The sequence below is a fragment of the Ischnura elegans genome, chromosome 3 (assembly GCF_921293095.1).
Source record: "Ischnura elegans chromosome 3, ioIscEleg1.1, whole genome shotgun sequence".
Classification (NCBI taxonomy): domain Eukaryota; kingdom Metazoa; phylum Arthropoda; class Insecta; order Odonata; family Coenagrionidae; genus Ischnura; species Ischnura elegans.
The window spans coordinates 8,277,531-8,301,089 of NC_060248.1; the positions used below are offsets into that span (position 1 = coordinate 8,277,531).

Below are 23,559 nucleotides of genomic sequence, written 5' to 3' on the forward strand. Positions count from 1 at the left end.
TTCACTATTATAGTGCTGTTGTTAAACCTTTTCTAAAAAAGTTAAAGTTGGAAAAATTAACATAAAAGTTTAATTATGATAACAATGAACCGGACAAAGTTTTACTCCTTTATTTCCAAAATGGAATTCTGTATGCAAGTATAAAAAAATGCTCCAATTCATGTTTTCAATGTATAATTTTTATTCATCTACTCACGCAAACAACTCACCACTCACATAACACGGACAAATGCGCATAAAAAATTACTGCATAATACTCTGCGTGGTTGGGTTGAACATGGTTCACCGGAACAGCTTCTGAACGCACCTAGCGGTGTGACGAATAATGAGAATGAGGAGAAAATATCAGGCGTAGCAGAAGCTCAAAAAGCAACACTTCTATTTGGTTGAGCGGATATAAAAACCGTTCCATATACCTTACAAAAATGTCAAATCTTCTCATATTTGAATCCCACAGACACGCGGTTTCTTTACGAGGGCCTTATCCAATGGAATCCGAGGACAAAATCCTCAAATTCCTCCCAAGAGTCTAAAAGATGGTGCCTCGGGCAGATTTTTTCGGTTTGAGACCACTTTGGTGGCTTTCTATTCCAATAAGCAATTTAAATGATCGTCGGCCCGCCATCGTTAAACTTTCTTTGTCATTAAAATTTTTCTGTGATAATTGAAGACAAAATACATCGGTTGATTGGAATGGTGGAAAGGTCCATTACATACAAGGTATCTAGAGTGATATGATTGTATAATATAATATATATAGAGATAATTATATAAATTTAAGCACGGTTAAAATTAATCCTTCAACATGGCTATTATATTGGAGATATTTCGCAAAAAGGCAGCTACTCTCAATCTGCAAAGTATCGGGTTCTGCTGTAGCTCAGTCCTGTAAAGGTGAAAATTATTCTTACAGTAGTATACTTCCCAATCTCTAATATTAAAAACACTGTAGATGTCCTTTGTCATCAAGTGAGCTCGAAATCAAGTGAACTTCTTCATCTGGGCTTTCGAAATCGTTACAAACCGTGGTCTCCTTGTTTCCGATTCGCTGGCTAATTATGGCGCCGGGTTTCTCTCCACCCTCCTTCCCTACTCTTCCCTCGTGGCACAAATAACCTACCAAATCCCCTATTAATAATTGACTCTCGTAAGGACTTCTATATCTACATCTACATATTATCCCGCAAGCCGCTTCTGTAGGTTTGTGGTAGGGGGTGTTAAGACACCAGCTGTTGGCAACTTGAAATGCTCTAACGAAATTTCACCAAGTATTTATTAAATTCATTTATGGTTCGGGGGAAAAACGAATTCCCATAACTATCTGCACGGCAAAATATACCTCTTAACTTATCGTTTCTGTCGAACCTACAAATGAACTGGGATTCTGATATGATGTTGCCCTTGTCGATCTGAAATATATCTATTCTCCATTGCTCATTCAATTTTAGCCTAGCGCGCAACCTGTGAGTCTCTAGCGGCTCTTCTCTATGGGTATAAAATCAATCAGCACGCATTAATGATATGAATAAATATTTAAACTCACTTACAATTAGTACCATACAAAATAATATGCATTTTTTACTATTAATAAACTGCAGCAATATTTTTACTACTATAATTTCACCCGTAATACCAAGTAACCGGTTTTTTTATTTTAAAATTATTTCTCATTGGCAAGTTCATAACCAATTGATGTAAATACTAAAATGATTTTGGGCCTAAGTATGATACGTTCTAAATAATTCGTTTTTAGTTCTTGTTTTTCGTATAACTAATTCATTGATCCTAATAAACATCGACATTATTATTAGTTCTATTTTCCGACTCTTTCTCGTCGACCAACATTTTTAAGCTTCTTTTCACAGTGGATACTTTGGAATATTCTGTAAATTAGCACGAAAATTGATTCGCACCTTAGAAGAAATATTGTTTAAATAAATCGAATTTAGATGTTGTTATATATATGCTCATCGGTAATAACATAATATCCCCAATTGCTCTGAAAAACATTGATACGTATATTAGCTCTAGTTTCCTTCACCCCATACAATGGCCTATATTGTTATACGTTCTCGCGAAAAAAAGTGAGGGGTGGTTGTCTGAAGCCAAGGGAGGGGTTAATTGGGGGGTTGGGGAATGGGGGAGGAGACCCTTCTAGGAATAGACGCTGCTTGGCAGGGCGGCGGTGGCGGGGTGGGGGAGCAGCCAGACCCCCTCTCTCCCCTCATTCCCGTGCGGGGTGATCTGCCAAAGGGCCTTCGTCCAGTGCGGCCTTCTTAGGATTTCAGACCCGGCCGAGACGTCCTCTCCTGCCGGCACTCTTAACCTCTCGAGACGCCCACCCCGATGAGAGCGGGGGGCGCGAGTTCGCGATTTCCCGGCGTTCCCACCGTCGACTGCCCAGGACGAACCCACTGCCAGTCCCCGGAAAATTTCCTCTCTGAAAGTGCGGAAGATTAAAAGACAAAAAAAAACCATCAGCCCAAAGGAGGAGGATACGACCGACAGTCGACCTGAGGTCGCTTGCCTCATGAGGGAAGTGTAAGGGAAGGAAGGGTGGAGAGAAACCCGGCGTCGGCATTAGCCTGCTCTCAACGAAAGGCGCCAAGGGGACCACGGCTTAACGTCCCATCCGACGGACGGAGTGTTGTACTTTAAGTGCCCTCCACACAACACTCATGCAGGGATCGGGCAGACCCTCACAAATCTCTGCCATCGTCGGTATTTGAACCCGGGCTTACAGCGTGGAAAGCCAGCGCACACAGCCTCCAAACCAACCCGATCCCGAAAACCATTTTCTCCGGGCCTTATATCGAACCAGGATCTCCCGAATCCGTGAGTAGTGCTTAAACCGCTGTGGCAGCCGAAGTGTCATCTTCCACTTTAAAGTTAGGGAGGACAAGGTTGTGTTTTCTTCGTTAACGGTGCACCGTCTCCGATTCACTTGACTGCAGGAAGAATTACGGCGCGTTAATGTGGTACCTGTAAGTGCGGGAGGTGGATGGGAACAATAGGGATTTGTGTTCTGCAACAGCTATCCCTGGGCGATAGATTACATTCACCAAGGAATAACACGTGATATTTTGTGATACTATGAACGTCCGTGGTGCCTTTGCTTTGGCACTGGTTGAAGCCAACATCTGAATTTTTTATCGCGACGTTTCTTCAAAGTTTATCTCAAAATTTTCTCCAATAATTTATAGCATATCCCCCTGACCTTCAATCGAACTGGGATACCTCAAATCCAACACAAGTCAAGTGTCATCCTTCGCGGTAGACTTTCGGTATCGTCTTTTCTGGTCGTCATCAACACTACCAAGCCTTCATCCTCGGATAGTGAAACAATTATCAGTATTCCTTAGTTTTTTCTGTAGAGTAGAGAAGAAATTAGGCAAAAAATATTCGTGTTGTTGCTGTTGACTTCACAGCTTCGGAACCATATATTGTCTTTCGGCAGCCCCGGAGATTTTTAGGAGTTTTATTTATTCCAAATAATTTTTAAAAGCTATGTGGTTCTTGTTTATTGGAGAGTTGAAAATACTTTCCTGAAATAGGTTCAAAAGTGCTGTTGCTTGCATCCTCTCACCTCGAGGACCCGCCTTCTACTTCCGGGATTGGGCAGATTAAATAAAAGTCCACAGGATTGTGTTAGAAACTTTCTTAACTTGATAGCTGCATGCTGGAGATTTTTCATTTTTACAAATTCCTTAAATGAAGAACTCGTTATACCTGATACCGTATGTGGTTGAGTGCTTAGGTTTCATGTCGATGAGGTCCGAATTATAGTTGTGGGAGTTGCGGTGTTTGCCCGCGAAAGCTTTCTAATTCCTTAAAAAATAACTCTCATTGCGGAATGTGACATGTTATATTGTTTGTCACACGTAAGGTTGTTTATCCAAGTGGTGCCTCATATTGGATTCTGACTGCAACCAACTAGGAAGTGAAGTTTTCATCTCACCAGTGATTTTCTCCAGAATTTGTTTTAAGGACATCAACTAATGTCCTTCTAATATGACGAAAATAGTCTTCTTTATGTTTTTGGAAGCCTTGTGAATTGTGTGACGTGACCACCTGGGCCTCGTTCAGGGTATGTAGTGTTTGTGGACCATCAGCAAAACATATTCTCTCCACGAATCCTACGAAACGTGAAGGTACCCCTCCAATATTGTGGGAAACCGTTTTATGAGAGGGAAATTGTGAGTTTTTTTATATCGTGTGAATGTTATTTTCGGTCGTCTCGATCGACCTTGATGAGAAAATTCCCCCTGCTTGGTTGATATTACCCTCTTTCTTTTCCTGGGCCGGATGACTTAGTTCTCTTGTTTGGACTCGCGAGTGAGGATTGCTTTGACGGATGTACCCACCTCACTCACGTGCGGCTCCGATTTCGTTTTCGCCTGGATTTTCGCGAGTGTCGCCGTGTTCGTCTTCCAAGATATGGGTCTTGCTCTTGGCCCCGTGTCAGCATGGCTGCCGACGGGAAGCACTGTTTGAATTCGCCCACGCTCTGAAAGGTTCCTCGGCTCACATCTCGAGCCGCATATAATATTTTTCAATTCCTCCTGTTAATTTTCCCCCATTGACTTACAATGATGAAGACTGAGACGATGAACAAGTACGGAACATTCCGCGGGATCAAGAAGGATATGATCAAGAAGAAAGTGGATCAGTATGTGCGGAATATGACGGTGAGTGAGCGAGGCGGGGTGTCACCTTAAGATTTAAGAGGGCGCATCACTCCTTATAGATCAGTCGAATTTTATTCTTCTTTGAGACTTGTTTTTAGAACCCTTGAGACAAAGTCTCAATAATTTGAACAAATTTCGTCATTTCGTTCTTTTTAGACTTGTCTCAGGTATCATAATACTGATAATAATATTATAATATTGTTTATTTACGGGCAACGAAACCCATTACAAGATTAAGATACACAGAAAATAAGCCAGTAAATAATGTAAAAGCCCTAATAATGTAAAAGAATGCCAAGAGAAACACTACGAGTATACAATCATAGATAAGTAAAAGAAAATAAAAGACAAGGTATACTTGACTACATAAAAGTATGCAATCGTAACTTACTTAGTAAGAAAGTCCAAAATAATAGAGGTATGATGTAAATACAAATTCATCCAGACCCACCAGAAGGTAATTTGGAAGAAAACAACAATTATTATACTATTGTACCTAACTACTGTTTTAACGACGCTCTTAAAGTATTAATTTTTTAGCAAAAAAGTCAGTCCCAATTTTTATTGCTATCTTTCATCTCACGAAAATAATAGGCATGAAAAAAGAATAGTTGTTTTTTAAAGATATAATTGTGAAAAATGAAGTGTATTGGATCTCTGAGGGATACGACACTAGATAACAAATTTGAACATTTTACATGATCATTTAGAATATGATGTAGAAAAATAATGGCTAATTGCTTTCTCCTCATTATAGTGGCGTCAATTTCCTTCAGTGGACGTATTGTTGAGATATTTCTCCTCTCGGAGGCTGTGGTTAGTCTCCAAGGGGTACAGTTCTGTGATATATATCGAGATCAAGTCCTGAGATCAGGTCTTCAGTGGACACGTAGCTTTGACAAATTCATATCTCTTTACAGAGGAGAATAACATCACCACGTTGCGACGTCGTGACATCTGCGGCTCCACATTGAATGTGCAACATATTTTGACGAGTGGCGAGAAATATCGTTGGTTTCGAGATGAATACGAGATGAAGGGAGCCTTAAAAACAATGCTATGTGACTACCCATATAGACTTACATTTTAAGAAATTTAACATTTTAAATGAGTTATAAAATACGTGGCCTGTTGCGTTTTGTTTTTTTTTCACATTTTAAATAATACCGCGAAGTGATTTGACCTCACCTTCTAAATTTCAGTACTGAGAGTGATGCAAAATGACCCCAGCTGTCGACGCTCCCGGAAAACTAATAATATTACTACTTAAGCAGGTTTGACTCTATGTATCCTGAAAATTTCAACGTGGTAGTTTAAGTTTTTAAGCCTTAAAGTTAAGGAATAATAGAGGGCGGGTGACGCGACTACTTCAGTCCAAACAAAGCGTCTCCATGGTAACGTGGTATTGTGTCTCGTTACTCGCAAAATGGTGCTCTTGGAGTGGATTTGGTTGCCTAAATTAATTATTGAAAGGAAGCTCAGTTACTTTTCATAGAGAGTTAAGTTAAAAGTATTTAAATATATTGTATATCGTTTTGATATGTGCCTAATATTTCCTCGGGGGCTCTTAATAATTTCTAACGTCACGTGACAAATATTATGGATGTTCGTCTTCTCTGAATAGGGTGTTGCCTATCCGCCCTTTGCTAATCCTTGCTTCTAAATTAGTTTTAACTTTAAGTATGACGTCAGCAAAAGCGATTGGTCGAGTTCGGAGGGATGCGTACGTTTCATCGAAAACAACGAGCATGTCATTTTTCTCAAGTTTTCAAAATCATTTTCCCCGGTTAAAATCTTGGTGTTGGTCTTCAACAGTCGCCATCTCTATTATACTTTAATCATGGACCAATCTTTTCTCTTCACTGTATGATTATCAACCCAGTTCTTTCACCAACTGAGGTGATGTGATTCACCATGTAGATCTGCCCCATATAGTCCAGCCTGGAAGTGCCCGGATGATTTATTCCCTTTATTGCATCTTCTCGTAATTTTTGATCGAGATTTCATATCGGAGTATAGATGACCAATCCTTCTCTCATTTGATATTCATAAAATACAGCCGTCTTTCCTTTCTCCTTTTAAACATCTCATCCGTGACTCTTGTCATTCAGTATTTTCCTTTGAAGCCATATTTCAATTGCCTCTATAGTTTCCGTTTTTCCCTCACCAAATATCCTAGTCCCACAACCGAAGACGCTCCACAAGAAAGTCCTTCCTTGCTATTTCCAAATCGTTAGTAGATATTGCTGCTGGTGAATAGTTTGTTGTTCATGTTGAAGACTAAAGCAATGCCGACCACGGTGACGATGGGATTAAAGCCTCTCCTGCCGAACAGAAGACCGTGGGTTCGAGTCCTGCCTTGGTAGGTTGCTCCTATTCAGGGCATGCGTGTCTTTAATCGTTCTTTGTTGTTATTCCTTAGATTTTATAGGCCTTAAATGCACTGTTTTCGGAGCTGTGAAGATAGTGAAAAGAATGCATTCCTATAGTTGTACTTATTCGACTGACGGCAAAAAATGTGTTTTCAACACTACATTCCTGTAAATTACACATGAAAATTATGATTTATTTACGAAGACTCTTGTAGCGATGCTGATTTTAGGAGAGGAACATTATAGATTGCAACCCGAATGGAAATATCGTCGTGAAAAGAAGCTGACGCAAATTTCGCAATATCATTCAATTTATGATTGAAAAATATTAAGTAGGTATATTTCTTGAGTCAGTTGAAAATGCTTGCTGTCGTTGAAGCCGAATCACATGAAAACAAGCATATGGGTGGTTTGAAGCACCTCTCTATTCCGCTAGCCTTTTCATAGCGACAAATATCTTCACTTTCACATCCTTTAAAATCTATCGTATGTAATTCATTCGGGGCCGTCCCTTGCCCCTCTTCCCTTCCACCTGTCCTTCCAAGATTCTCTTCATCAGGCCATCATGCCTCACAATGTTGCCAACTAAGTTATCTCGTCTTCTGCCTAAGGTTTTCAGGAGGCTTCTCTTTCTTCCCACTCTTCTTAGCACTTCCTCATTACTTACATGGTTTATCCATTTTATCTTCATCATTCTTTGGTAGCACCACTTTTCGGATGCTTCCACTCTTGACTTCTCTGCTGCTGTCAACGTCCAAGCCTCACTTCCATAGAGAAACATACTATATGTAGCATCTGATGAATTGTTCCTTACTTCTATGCTTGTTTTCTCAGCTATAAGAAGATTCTCCTTTTCCCTCTTCGCCTGAGCTATTTTGCTGACTATTTATTTCTTGCTTCGTCCATCGTTGGTTATTCGGCTTCCTCAGTATCAAAACTCCAAAAACGCTCTAATCGTAGCGACTTATTTCTTCACTCTCACATACTTTATAATCTGTCCCACGTAACTCATTCGGGGATCCCTGCTTCCCATCCCACCTGTCCTTCTACGATTGTTTTCATCATGGCTCATAATGTGGACAACTAACAAGTAACCTGTCCCGTCTCTTCCCTTACGTTTTTAGAAGACTTCTCTTTTCTCCCACTCTTCTTAGCACTTCCTCGTTACTCACACGGTCAATCCATTTTATCATATCATCATTCTTCGGCCGCGCCACATTTCAAATGCTTCCATTCTTTACTTCTCTGCATCTGTCAACGCCCAAACCTCGCTTCCATAGAGAAACATCCTCCGTATATGGCTTCTAATGAGTGTTTTCCTAACTTCTATGCTTGTATTCTCAGCTGTAAGTAGATTCATCGTTTTTTTAAATGCTCTTTTCGCCTTTGCTGTTTTACAGACTATTTATTCTTGATTCGTCCATCGCAGGTTAATCGGCTTCCTACGTAATAAAACTATTTCATCTCCTCCATATTTTGATTTCTTAGGTTAATGTTTGTCCTAACCTCCTATCTTTTTGTTGAAAACCGATACCTAAGTTTTCTTTCATGGATTTTCAGCTAATATCTGGTCATTGTGCTTGTTTGATCATTAAATTTTTAAAATCTTTACTTTTAAAGCACAACTTATGCATATAATCCAGTCTTCGTGAACCCATGTTTTTTGTTATATTTTACACTAATGGGTATAATCTATTTAAGTTAAAAATATCTTACACAAAATATTCGGCAAGGAACACTCTCGTGCTTTTCAATGTCAAAACCTCCAATAGATTCTCTCGGCTTATCGATTGTGGGAAGAAGTCTTCGCGTTCCACATCCGAGTATTCGTGCAAGGCACTGAAACTTCGGGGCCCAAATCTACCTTCCTCCGTAGGAATGATGCTGCATTTCCCCAGCGCTTAATAACCCACCACCTCGCGATCCACATTCAATAGACATCACGCTAAAATTAAATTAAAACGCGAAACGGTGATCTTTCATGCACCTAGCCATTATTTATTTATTTTTTTCATGTCGACTAGAATCTTCTTCAGATCCCCCTCTGTCTCTGCTTCGACTGCTATGTCATCGGCAAATCACAGAGTGCTACTTCATTCGCCGCGCATCGATTCCTGGCCCTTCTTCTTTGATTTCATTTATAGCTTTCTCAATGATCGCATTGAAAATAAGGGGGGACAGAACGCACCCTTGTCTCACTCCTTTTCTTATTCTTCCTTCTTCGCTTCTGGCTCTAAATTCAATGTTTTAGGCATAAAAACTCTTCGTTCCGAACTCCTAGCAAGTGAACGTGTGCGGTTTTGGAAGTTGTGGCTCACGGCATAAACGTAGAGGGCATTAAATAAACTAACTTTCACGTGAAAAACGCCGATTGAGAATTCATTTTCAAGAACCATTCATTGATTTACTTTGTCTTTTGAATTTTAAATGTGGCTAATAATGCACTAAAAAGTGACTTTATTTTCCTAAAATTCGGTGTCCGACTCGGCCTTTGAAGCGCTGTGGTCGGTTTGACCCCTGGGGGAACATGAACGGCCTTCGCCGAAGTATATATACGTTTGAGCATGATTGCGCAATTCTTTTGAGTGCGAGTTTTATTTTAGTGAGTCGAATCACCGTTCCATGTCTGCGGCGAGTGAACTCCTACGCAAGAAAGAATTTCCCACGTCATACGAAATCCTTTTGCAATACATCCCGTTATACTATCGTTCGGCCCCAGCTTTCCATCAATTCGTAAAGGTATTTCTGTTCAGCCATAAATGCTATGTCGATTTTCAACCTGATTTGAAACCCGTTTAACACGAAGCACGTGGTTGGACGGACGTGGGAGTACATTTCGAAATGCATCCTGCGAAACAGTGAATGAAAGCCTGCGCATATTTATTTATTACTACATATTGCTACAAGTAGGCTATTTCCTGGTGATAGCATGAGATTGAGAATAAATTAATGAAATGTCTGCCTATCAATGAACAAAGTACAGAGGCAGAAAATTCACCTAGAATATAAAAAATACATTAATATTCGAATATCATACCGCTGATAAATGAAGTTTCAAATAAATAACCCAATTTCCAACTCTCTCGAATGAATCGCAATGACATGAAAATGTGAATGAATGCTAGGTGGAAAATTATAAAATTTTCCAAAATACTCGATTTTCACCTCTTTACATTCTTTCAAATCTTCATGGAACCTCCAAATTCTTTCGTCGCCTTGTGTGACGTGATAAATTACGTGCACTCTCTCTCTAAAATTGAGTTGAAGGTGTCCGAAATACCCGCTGGCTCGTATGCATGTACCTACGTGCGGTGACCGAAATAAATTCATCGGTGTAACCCGACGCTGAGGAGCAATCGCCGTTTTTATTTCGAGGAGGAAAAAGTGCCACAACACCTCCGGCCCTCGCGAATTTTTCTCTCTCGTTGTCAGGATTCCATTCGCCCTGCATATCCTCCGAGAATCAATTGAAAAAGATATATCTTCTCTCCAACATCTGTTCGCCTCTCTTTATTGTCGTCTGACGGTTTAATTTTTAATTAATTTTCCTTTCAATAAACCGACGCTATGGAAACCACCCCCTCAAAAATATTTTCTTAGTGTCGCTCAGCTCAAAAAAACTGTCTAGGAAGTACTTTTTCAATGACTGTCAAAGTATCTGATCCGAGATATGATAATGATATAAAGTGACAAGGAAGCGTACTCGGCCCCCTTTTCTTCATTTTACAATTTCACGTGAATTCTGCTTTCAAGCAGAGGGTATATCACGTTTAATAGCGGACGACGCTCATAGTACGTTCAGTTCACACCTAGAATTTTTATAGCTAGTTTATTGTTCGGGGATGAAAAGAATTACTATACCTATGTGCACGGTAAATCATCTCTCTTAATTTATAGTTTCTGTGGAAATTTAGTGAGGTTCTAAGATGATATTCCCTGGTACATTCCTCCCCTAATATGATATTCCCTTGGCTCTGAAAGGTATATGCTCATAATTGCTCAAGCAATCGGAGCCTAACATATAGCCCACAAGTTTCTGGCGACTCCCAGCCTAATTCATATACAAGCTGAGTCATGACGCCCGACGCTCCCTGTCTGATACTGGCGAATGACGAATTTTATGGCGAATCGCGAAGCTTTGCTTAGGATCAAGTTCAGTTCCTGTATCTGTCCTGTTCCTGTATATTTCTGCGCCGGATCCCATATGCTTTCCACGTTTTCGAGGTGCGGCCTGACGAGCACGCTTCACGAATCTTTGTTTACTCACGGCCACAAATATTTCTTAAGCGATTTCGCGGTTTCAATTAATCATAAGTACCGTTTATTTGACTTCATCTGACTACTGAATATTAACACCATCCACAATTTATGAACGTCCTGAGTAAAAAATGTACCGCCTTGCTTTTGCTTGAATTTATTTCTAGTCACCACTCTCGGTTCCGCGCACGAACGTTGTATTTGAGCGGTGGAAGGGTTTTCAAAATCGGACTGCTCAATTTTCGCAAAAGATGAAGCTTCGTCCGCAAATAAGCGTACTATTTTACCTATTTGTGAGGCCATACTTGTGAGGCATATATTTGTGAGGCAGAGGCCATATTTAGTATTTATGTAAAATGAACATAAAGGGGCCGATTATGCTCCCTTGTGGGACGCCGCGCGTCACTTTATTTCACCTGTTTTGCACAAACAATGGGTAAATTTTCACTTTCATATATCTATATCGGATAATTTGACAGTCATTGAAAAAGTATTTCCTTAACTATTATTTGGATCTGAGCGGCGTAAAGAGTATATATTTGATGGAAGTTGATGGGATGGTTTGGATGAACTAGGTGGAACTTAGGAAATCAACACTGTCCTAATGCGCACCTATTATTCTCTTTGCTTTGTATTCTTCTTTGTTTCTGGCGTTAATTTACTTACTTTTTCTTCTTTGTTTAATACTTTGCTCTATTAACATGAAAATCGCTAAAACACAATACTATATGAATAGCTGATCCCGTTTATCCTACGGCTTGTCAAAGGGTGCCAAAATTACATTAAAATTTTCCAAAATAATATAAATATCATTTACCAAAAATATTCACATACCAATCATAGCTTCACTGTTATTCAGGTATAGTTAGAGGAAGCTTAGCGCATAGTATCATTTTTGGTTCACTTTCATTGCTTATTTTATGTAAATCATCATAGATGAATTGTTGGTTAGTTCATCATCCTACATAAAATGCACGTATTTAGATGTGCAAAATTAACTTTCGTTGCGTTTTCGACCAAATTTCTTGAGACCACTCGTGTCTAGTCCGCAACCATCAACGCGCGAGTCAGGCTCTCTAAATAGGTCGTCTCCAAACGCAAAAATTAATTGCGAGGACGAATGCACTTTCTGGCATAGAAAATTATCCACAATTTTATAATTAATTGCGGAAATCGCTGGTGAAAATTCTATAGTTTTTTATCGTATACTCGAGGGCCACACTCAGCTTCAATGCCATCACTTATTTTATATTTGCCAATTCCTTTGTTTTATAGCTCTGTAGATATGAATGATTGACAGTTCGGAAAATTATCTTCCGCTCCCTCGTCAACTTTGTGTCTATTTTTTCGGCTTTTCTGGTCTATTCCCTGCCCTACCGAAGTTCCTCTGTCGTATCAAGTGGTTTAATCCAACTTGAAAATGATTTATCTTGGTAACATAAATTTCAATCAAAGACGGAATCGCGGCCTTAGTCCTTCAAACGCGTATCCGTAAAAAAAATAGCTACACATGTACTCTTATGGTATCGACAAGTTGTTTCCTATCATGTTGGCGATAAGCGGTCGAGGCTGAATTTTGGGACTAGCGGGTCCTATGTGCTCGCAGTTGGGCCATAGGTTCCTCCGCATAGATCCACCGCAAGATGAATCGAAGCGAGCGGAGAAGTGGGCAAAGAATTCCGTGTAGCACGCAAAAGCAACGGAAAAGTTGAAATTTTTGAGCGCCATGCCTTCGCTGCCGGAATGCGAACCTGATAACTGCGAGGAAGTGAGTAATATCTAGTTTAACATGAAGATTGTTTATACCTAGAAATTTATAGCATATCCTTTTCACCCCTACGTGTGATCAGTGGCGGATGAAGAAAAAACTCAATGGAGGCGTAAAAATATACTATATTGAGCTACCTTTACTTTTATTGGTAATAATCAAGTCAAGTGCAAGTTTAAGAAAGTTTTATTCAAAGTGATTAGTAGATCGCCGAGGAACGAGTAGACGACAAGAACGGAAAAGAAAGACCTCGAACAAAATATATGGAGCAGGTATGGAAAGATGTGAAAGAGAAGAAATACGTAGGGGTGAAAAGATTAACTATTGGAAGAATGTAGAGGAGAGCTGCGTCAAACCAATCCTAGGATTGTTGACCAGTAATGATGATGATATACATATATACAGCAGTAGACTATGCCATCTCATGATATAAAAAGTTATAACTGTGGTTCTGCAATTTTCGGCAATGCGGGTGGTACCGCAAGGGGGGGGGGGCGCCCTATATATATCCACCACTGCGTGTGCTTGAAAATTTCGGCTAGAATCTGTCGACCGCCGAGTTATCTCCTCTCATTTACATTTACCAACTGTCCCTTAAGGCGATTCGATAGGAGAGTGCATGGCGTGTGATAGGACCTTTGCAACGGAAAGACTCAAAAAGAAGTGTGCGTTGGGGATATTCGGAAACGAAATCCCACCTATCAATATTTAATGTCCTTTCTCTTAAGGAATAAAACGAATTTCCGCGCCCATCTATTCGGAAAAATATCACTCTTACTTCATCGTTTCTGTTGGTCCTAGACATATATCTACTTAGTTAGATTCTTAGACGATGTTCACCGTGTGCCTCTGCAAGACATCCATTCTCAATTGATCAAGCAATTGAAGCCGAGCACATTGCCTCAGAGTCTATTACAGCTCCCAGTCTAATTTGTGTAAAAGTTGTGGAACGCTTTTTGTATACCTATCACATGTACACGCACTTTATATCTTCCTTTTTTAAAGAAAATTCATTGAAAACAGAAGGGACGGCATATGCCAAAGATCTCTCGTCATGCACACTTCGGTACAATTAACTATCATATTCGACGTAATTGTTTACGAGCATCTATCGCACAGTGTTCTATTGAGGTGCCAGTAAAAAAGTCACAAATTATTACAGTTACATCGCCAGTTATACGACGTGAATACCAACATAATTTTCATGGGGGATTACATTCTTGGTGTATTTAACTTTGCACAAGTGCGCGTGACTGCGTAGCAATTCGCTTCTTTCATGCAGTGCTTCAAATATGAGATATATACCAATTATGAGAGTACCAGAGTAGTAATTGAGAATGACCTATCGATCGAAACGCGTTGTACGTCATTTAATAAATTTGTGGGAAAAAAAAGGAACATCTATTTTTCATTGACTCATAAACGATAAATCCAGTGGCCATTTAAATAGCTGATGCTTTTTCGGGCAAAATATTGTTCCCACCATTGAAACTTTTTCATGAGTAGTCACGAGGAGTGTTCCCTGCTCCGCCTCGTGTTTCACATGCGCATCTCGAGAAACCTACAATTGAAAACAGTGGCGGATAGAGAGATGGGGGGCGCAGGGGGCACGCGTCCCCCCCCTTGTGGGGCCGCCCGTATTACCAAACATTGCAGAACCACAATTTTAACTTTTTTGTATCATAAGATGGCATTGTCTTGCATTTTAACACAATAAATTTAATTAAAACCTTCTTATACTTTGCGAGTGATTTGATTATTTTTTATCTTGATAAAAGTAAAGGTAACTCAAGGTATCTTTGGGGCCCCACCCCCCTTGAGTTTTTTTCTTTATTCGTTACTGGTTGAAAACCATGTCATAAATAAATGGGCTCCTCAGGTGATATTATAAACAGCGTAACGTTAGTGATCCGGGTTAACGTTGGGACCAAATTCCTCAAAAGGAATGCGTACTAAGTGGTTATCTGCTTGAATATATGATCGTAAGAAAATTGGCTGACAATTGACTCCGTTATTACGCTCTCAAGGAAGTTCTGGGTAATAATATATCGATCAAACCTGTCAATTTTTTGATAAATTTATGTGCCTTATCATGTTTTCTATCACTTTTATTCATATGAAATGAGGGCAGTCCCATTAGTTTATTTCAACTAATTTATTAATTTATGAATTGCAAAAAATCAATCTCAAATCGAAAAGCAATTCATTGGAAGTGGAATTATCTTTCAGTGGATAAATGGCTCGACACCAAAATCCGATCTTCCGGCATGAATGCGAGCACAGCTGTTGGACTCGAAGTATTTCGCAATATTTTTTTGCCCTAAAATCAGGTTGAATGTCCCCCATGTTGTAACTGGCTCATATTTTCTGCCAAGGCATCCGTATCGGTAGCGCATCGGTTTAGGTGCCAAGGGTGTTGCAAGTGCTGAGATACTAATGCCATCCTTATCTATCCTCCGCATAGCGAAGCCATGTGTGCGTGCAGTATCCAGTGAGGAAGTTTGGAACGGCGGCAGGATTTTTCAGGTTGCCATCCAGTTTATCTGGAATATGAATGGGCTAGTTCACTCATTTAATTTTAATTCTTAACTCGAAAAATCGGCCAGAGGTTTTTCTGTTAGGGTATATTTCTTTGCTTCAGTGCCTACGTGTATAAAAACACTACTACTGTCGGCGTCAAAATGATGTGCCGCTGTAATTTGCAAATTTATATCTGCACTTCAGTGCATGCCATAATGATGAATAATATGTCATTTTAAAGGAAATTTTATTCTCAATTCTAATTCATTTTTTGTTTTATGAAAAAATTAAAAATGTAAACACGCCAGTGCAATAAATGACTCAACGCACCGTAAAATTAGCCGTTTTGTCAACTTCATGAACTTTTTTAATAATAAAACGTTATTGTACTTTTCCACTCGATCGTGTGGAAAAGTACAATAACGTTTTATTATTAAGAATGGATTTTCACAAAGTAAAGCCAGAAACAATCAAGTTTATTTTCATGAACTTTGTTACTCAACCTAGGGAAAACTACTACGTCTACAGATTTCATCTTCCACGATAAGTTGCAAAAATATATGTAGGCTTTTGCGTATTTTTAAAACGCATGTTTTGTTGTTGAAATGTTTAAATATTATCTAGTGCTACAGTTTGCCACGAGAGAAAAAATAAAATTGATAGTTATGTTTATTGATTTGTTCAGTTGTGCCTTACTATATCCTTCCGTTGACCAATGGATAATCTTTTATAAGAAATGATTAATAACATCGGGTCTGAATGAACGATACCATCATTAGTGCTATACCGACTATCTTCCCGATTCCATACCTCTCTACGTACGTTTCATAAGTTTTTTTTCGGGAAATTAAATTTGAAATCGTGATTCCAGATCATGCCGCTCCCTCCCATTTCATATGATCCGCAAAACTATTTTCTCAGCTATTTCGTATTAATTAAACTAAGCAAAAAAATGCAAGGCAACAAAAAAGTTATCGAAAATGTAGGTTGCCTTAAAGTGCTTCTACCCACTGAATACGTGAATGATACTCAAAGCACCGTATTACACATATGTTTTGCCCAAATCGCTCACATTTTCAATGAATGAAAATGCAATATTGGGTACTCAAATGAATTTCGATGAGCAACCGAAAGGCCGCGACCGTGGACCTCACGGAATCCCCCTGAACCTCCACTCGTATGTGACCGATGATTCTGGTTGTGTCCGGTCGGATCCGTTTGATTATATGTGATGTCTGGTTCTGCTATCTTTTCAACTCTGTTGTCCTTGATAATGTAAATAAATCACTTAATCTCGACAGCTGCTAAGAATGAAATTGATTATTCCCTATTGTCGCTTTTGCTCATGTGATATCACGCCTTTTGCCCATTATCAATTCAAGAAATGGGTCTATTAGAATAAGGAATGTTTACAGAGGATGTTTTCCATTCATCGACACAAGTCGACTTGCGTCGCGGTTTTCGCATTCCATTCTGTGTGTGTCGCCGACTGTTGTGACACAAGTCAACACACGGTTACGCGCAGGAATTGGAGAGTTATAAACAGTTACCGCGAGTCGAAACTATCCCATTAATCGTGTGTAGCTTTTCATATCTAATTTTAGGCAGTTTACCGTGTGCGGTTTTGATGAATTGATGGCATTACCTTGGAAAATATTCTTATAAACTGTTGGTTGCAAACCAAATTCTATAATTTTGTCTCTATGACCCCATAATGTGGATACAAATCCAAGACCCTCCGGCCTCGGTGGCTAAGGGGCCAAGTCCTCGTCTGTCTTTTCCACCCAATGGGTGAAGTTACTTTATAATTGCAAATTTATCATTTTTTATCGATTTCGAAGGTCGTGGGTCCAAGTCCGCCTGGTTAAGTAGTCCTAATTCACGGCATCGGTGTTTGTGTTGTAAATTGTTTATGTTAGAGCCCCCGCAGTAAAGTCCTTTGTGTGCAATTAACGCGAAGTTGGGAACAAAAAAATCAAAATTTACCCCTGTGGTTTCGATAATTAAAAAAAAATTACTTGTAGAAAACAGTTTGGTTTTCGAGCTTAAAATGCCATTTCCTCGGGGTTTCTGGGAATTGCAAAAACAAAATAAACCCTTTTAGTGGTGAAGAAGCCAACCGTAATTCTGTCACAGGTCACTGCCAGTGTGGAAACCGCAAAAGGTTTAAAATGGTGAGGGATGTGAAGTGTAGCTAACAAGGTGTCGACCGTACGAAGGGTTTTAAGAATAAGATTTTAAGGGTGCCAAAGTCATTGACAACATGTTCACTGATCCCTTTTGTCAACCAATTGACCTTCAGCGACCATGCGGAGGTGAAAGGTCACCGAAGAGTAAGGAAGGAGTGGATTTCCTTAGATTGAAGTGCAGTCACTTTCAAAAGTTGAAGAACAAATGTTGTGGCACCACTTCTGCTTCTAAAAAAAGTTAGTTTCCCTTACTGTTTATGCAGTCCTTGGTTATTCACCGCGGGTGTTTAATGAAGTCCTATTAAATGCTTCAATGTTGAGTTCAGTGGTGCTAAGTTTCCTTCGATGTTTGATATAAACACAAATATTTACTCTTGGTGTTGCACATTGGTATTTGATGAAATTTAAATCCTCCAATTCTTTTAATAACTGTACTTACTAGTTCAACATTGGTTTTCTTGTGATATGTTTGGAAAAGATTAATGTAATGTTTGAAAAGCAGCCTTTACTCAGTTTACCAGCACTATCCTCCAATCATTTTGTCAATAATTCCCCATTTCTGTTCTCCTGGAGCTATTTTAATGAATAATTTACTGCATTCAAGTATGTATCGGTAATTTCGGGATATTTGAGAACCTGAATAGGTACAGATCGCTAACGTGAGATTGGAGTATTAGATCCACTCCAATTTGGATAGCTTACTGAAATATATGTTGATAAATTAATAATAAATTTTTGGAAGCTTATAGAGTATGATTAAGTTTTTGAATGCAATTACGCCGCGTTAAGATTGAAAACAATCCAAGGCTGAATCGACGGTTTGTATACAATGTTGCAGCCCCATTTTTAATGATATTGTTTTAGACTTATTAATCGCCACCTCTGGTGCTAATATCGCTGAAAGGTCATTCCATTTCAAATCACCCAATATGAATAAAATTTGTTGCCTGATATCGCCGCCCAGCTGTTTGCTTCGTTTGAAATCAGTTGGCGAACCGTGTCGCAAAGGTCTGGTCTTTAAGCGCGCTAGATAGGTCACTCTTCGAATGGAAAATAGGTCGCTTCGTTTTCTTTTCGATCTGGGACACGGCACAAGTCCAGGAAGTCGAGAAGGTCGAGATTTCCTTTGCCTTATTTTCGTTTGTTTTGAAAAGGCCAACGTCCTGGGATTCGGAACATTTGTAACGGGAGGCAATACATTTAGCTACACACTCTTAAGAAAACCATTAAGAGGACTCGTCACTCCCGCTCCGTGACGAATTACATGTTGTAAATGTTTTATGTTGCCTCATTACGCCATGCATTATCCGGTACGAGTTAAGTATCGGAGCAATCGACGTGAGTGTTTGATGTGATCCATTGGCGGAAATACGCGAAGAGATAATAATAATAACAATAATAATGATGAAAATAATAATGATAGCAATAATAATAATAATAATCTTGTGAAAATAATAATAATCTTGTGAAAATAAAAACCTAAGTAATTCTAACTCTCAGGAAGTGGAGAAATTTTGGTCAAATATTTGGTCGAATGATACATCCCATAATGGAAATGCAACCTGGATGAGAAATGAAAGAACAGCAGCGGAAAACATAGAAACTATGCTTCCCCCCATTATTACAATGGAAATTCTGGAAAAAATTCTTAGCCGAACGCATAACTGGAAAAGTCCAGGAAGTGATAATATACACAACTTTTGGTACAAAAAATTCACCAGCTGCCATAAGCATCTACTGAAATATATAAACGAATTTTTGAAGTTTCCAGAAAATATTCCAGTTTTTTTAATGGAAGGTAAAACATATTTATTGCCAAAAGAAGTCGCATGTAACGATCCATCAAAATATAGACCGATAACTTGTCTACAAACATTTTATAAAATTTTCACCTCTTGCATAACAGAAGTCATCAACAACCATATAGATGAGAACCACATTTTTACGGAAGAGCAAAAGGGGTGTCGCAGAGGAAGCAAAGGTTGCAAGGAACAGTTGATAATTGATTCAATTATTCTTAAACAAATACAAGAAAAGAATAGGAACCTACACAGTTGCTACATAGATTACAAAAAAGCTTTTGACTCTGTTCCCCATTCCTGGCTTATTGAAGTACTAAACATCTATAAAATTCACCCAGAAGTTATTAAATGTCTCCATACTGTGATGAAAAAATGGAGCACCATCTTGCACATAAAAACTGACGAGGGTCTTTTGCAGACGAATAATATCAAAATCAAACGGGGAATATTTCAAGGTGACTCTTTGAGTGCGTTATGGTTCTGCCTTGCGCTAAACCCTCTATCAAACCTCCTGAATAATACTCAATATGGAGTCAAAATAAAAGGAAAAGAACTAAGATGCCACACTCTATCGCATCTCTTCTATATGGACGATCTCAAGCTATATGCAGGATCTAATAATAATCTAAATCAATTAGTCCGTTTAACTGAAATATTTTCTAAGGATATAAACATGGAATTTGGAATAGATAAATGTAGAACTATCACAATATTCCGAGGTAAAGTACAAAGGAATGATATTCCACTACTGGATGGGCAAATAATAGAGGCCATGGATGAGGGAGATACCTATAAATACCTAGGATTCCAACAAGCAAGACGACTAGACCACTCTACGATAAAGCAAAAACTTTCGACTGAATTCCAAAATAGAATCAAGAAACTTGTTCGCACGGAATTGAACAGCAGAAACCTCACTAATTCAATTAATACCTTTGCCATCCCTCTCCTGACATACTCCTTTGGTATAATCAAATGGTCACAAACAGATCTAGACGACCTACAAAGAAAAATTCGATCCCAAATGACGGAGAAAAATATGCTCCATAAAAGCTGAAATATAGAGAGGAGCACGTTGCCCAGAAAATTTGGTGGAAGGGGTATCGTAGACATGAAGAATCAGCACAACTCACAACTTTCTCAGTTACGGAAATATTTTTTCAGCAAGAAATCTACCTCGGATCTCCTGAGAACTATCTGTGACGCAGACAATAAATACACACCGTTAAACCTATCTGACGAAAGTATGCAAGTTAGTGAAACCACTGTTACTATAGACAGTAAAATGTCAATATGGAAAGCTAAATCCCTTCACGGAAGACACCCTCATGCCCTGGAGGCCCCTGAAATCGATAAAGATGCATCGCACGCATGGCTCAGGCATGGGCAACTCTTCCCAGAAACAGAAGGATTTATGATCGCAATACAAGACCAGGTGGTGAAAACAAAAAATTATGAAAAATATATAATTAAAAACCCAAATTTATTGGATGACAGATGCAGAAAATGTGATAATGCCTCTTAGACGATACAGCACATCACAAGTGGATGCACTAACTTATCTCAAAAAGACTACCTACACCGTCACAATCAAATATGCAACATCATACACCAGAAATTAGCTCTGAAGTATAAACTCATAGAAAATGGAGTTCCTTATTATAAGTACACACCTAAAACCATCCTTGAAAACGACCACTGTAAGATTTATTATGACCGTTCAATTATTACCGATAAAACAGTCCATAGCAATAGACCTGATCTAGTAGTACAAGATAAAACTCACAATGAAACGTACTTGATAGACATTACCGTACCTAATTCGCATAATATCACTACAGCCTACACCAGCAAAATGGAAAAGTATGGAGAACTTAAAAATGAAATCAAGAGATTGTGGAAATCAGATAAAGTACACATAATACCCATCATTATCTCCGCCACAGGAGTAGTGCCTCATTCACTCCATCAAGGTCTTCAAACTATTGGACTGCCGAAAAACTTGTTTATTACCATACAAAAAGCAGCAATTTTAAATACTTGCCGGATTGTCAGAAAATTTTTCAAAACAGAGTAAAGAGACGAGAGTACTTGGTGATACCCGTACCTCGCCTACAACCAGCAAAAATGCTGTGAAAACATAAAAAAATATAAAATAATAATAATACGTCTTTATTGGGCGAGATTGGGACTAGAAAGTCCCATCTTTCATCTAACCCCTCGTCAAACATGAAATATATGCAGTTAAATACATTGTCATGTTGCTCATGGAATTACATGCAGAGAAATTAGAGAGATGGCCGACGAGAAAGTATAGACTACGGATACAACCAACGTGAATGTGAACGCGGTACTTGAACGAGAAATTTGGCCAACTTCTATCAGCTCAAGTCCACGGAGAACCAATCAGGTTCCCCTAGGCAATGGGAGACACCCATCGGATTGCAAAGGAGGCGCATGGATACTAAGACGGAAAATTTTCGAGTTTTGGACATTAGAGTTCGTCTATTAGAGTTTATTTATGGGATTTTAAAGGCAAATGTGATAAATTAAAGTTTCGTGGCATGGATATTTACAAATAAATAGATGGAAACCTATCATCATAAAACAAATTACAGGAGTCCAAAATATATTGCAGTGCCTTCATCCATCTCTACGAACATATTATTTATCGTATTATGTAAAACGTAACAAGTTCACCTTTTTACACACGCTGTTGCATGGATTTCAGCGTAGCGATAAACGAAAGTCAATTGTTTTATGATTTTTAACTTGCAAAGGCTTGTGCTGTTAGTAGTCGATGCGATCATGGCTTCCGGTCATCCACCGGTTTTTGAAATGTCTAATATGACGATAGCTTCCCCACCAATCCCTCCACGGAATTTCCGAAGAAGCTATCGCCACATTGGGCATTAAATAACGCGATGGATGCCTGGAAACCATGATCGCATACGATTTTAGAATTTATGTTTCAAATTTTTGTGTTATAAATGCTAAATGTATCTTTTCTCTCCTTCTTTCTTTGTGCGCTAAAGTTGGAAGAGCTGTACTCCGAAGTCCTGTACGAGATCTTGCACATGATTGGCGATGGCACTGAGGAAGAAAGGGAGGAGCTCTACTCTTACCTGAGGGAGGCCTTCAAGTTCGATGAGGAGAAGCACAACAGCCTCCTCGAAGCGGCCAGAGCGAAAGAGGTCAGTCATACCTACTTACAGAGATGGGGTTCTATTTAGCTAGCAGAAAGGGCAAAGGTAACACGACGCAATCTCAGGACCTTGTCCGTCAACTACCAAGTCCCTTTTAACTATCAGGGAATTTAAATGCGCATGGTCCTGCTTGGAGAAATTCACGGGCCTAAATAAACAGAAGGTGTCAGATTTCAGCTAGATTAATGATTATTTTTATAAAATAACAGATAAAAAATTCTTTTAACGGTTTTAATTTGGGGAATTGGGAAATTTGAACTGATAAAATATTAATATCTCTATTGGCATATGCGTCAGTGCAAGCGGTATTATTACGAAATGAAAAAAGTCCGTGCACTGCCGGAAATTGAACATAGCCGGGAAGCCATTATACTTTACCCGTAATAATCGATTATTCTCTTGCAGGGAGAAGAAAAAGCAAAATGCACAGAAAAACGCTTATCGTTGTCCTCGTGTTATGATGGCTTGTGGGTACACAGATGAGTGACCGCTCTTATAGCTTCCCGGTTATATCTTTCCCCTTTCCCAAATGTCAGCAAAAGTAAAGTAATCTGTGTGAAGAAACAAAAAGAAGACCACTCACACCCTTCACCTAGTAGGGATCATGTAATGTTTGTACGTTCCATTATGAAAATATACTTTGTGAAATAGTCAATGATAATTAATTTGTTGAAAATTTCTTTCCCCCTTCCCGCTAGTATGGTGATTTTCCGCTACGTAGACATTTACATAGATAGAATGCACTAGAACATTTACA

General features: G+C 39.1%; 1 protein-coding gene across 5 annotated transcripts in view; it reads left to right on the forward strand.

Annotated features, from left to right (window-relative positions):
* LOC124155414 (protein unc-13 homolog 4B) overlaps positions 1-23,559 on the forward strand; it is a 205,653-nt gene that overhangs the window by 155,961 nt on the left and 26,133 nt on the right. For 4 of the 5 annotated variants that reach the window (XM_046529205.1, XM_046529204.1, XM_046529206.1 and 1 more), the window contains one exon: positions 22,632-22,790. In XM_046529205.1, coding sequence (XP_046385161.1) covers positions 22,632-22,790 — 159 coding nt within the window. Of the gene's footprint in view, positions 1-2,626; positions 4,689-22,631; positions 22,791-23,559 lie in introns of those variants that run through there. The other variant, XM_046529207.1, reaches the window with a different exon arrangement.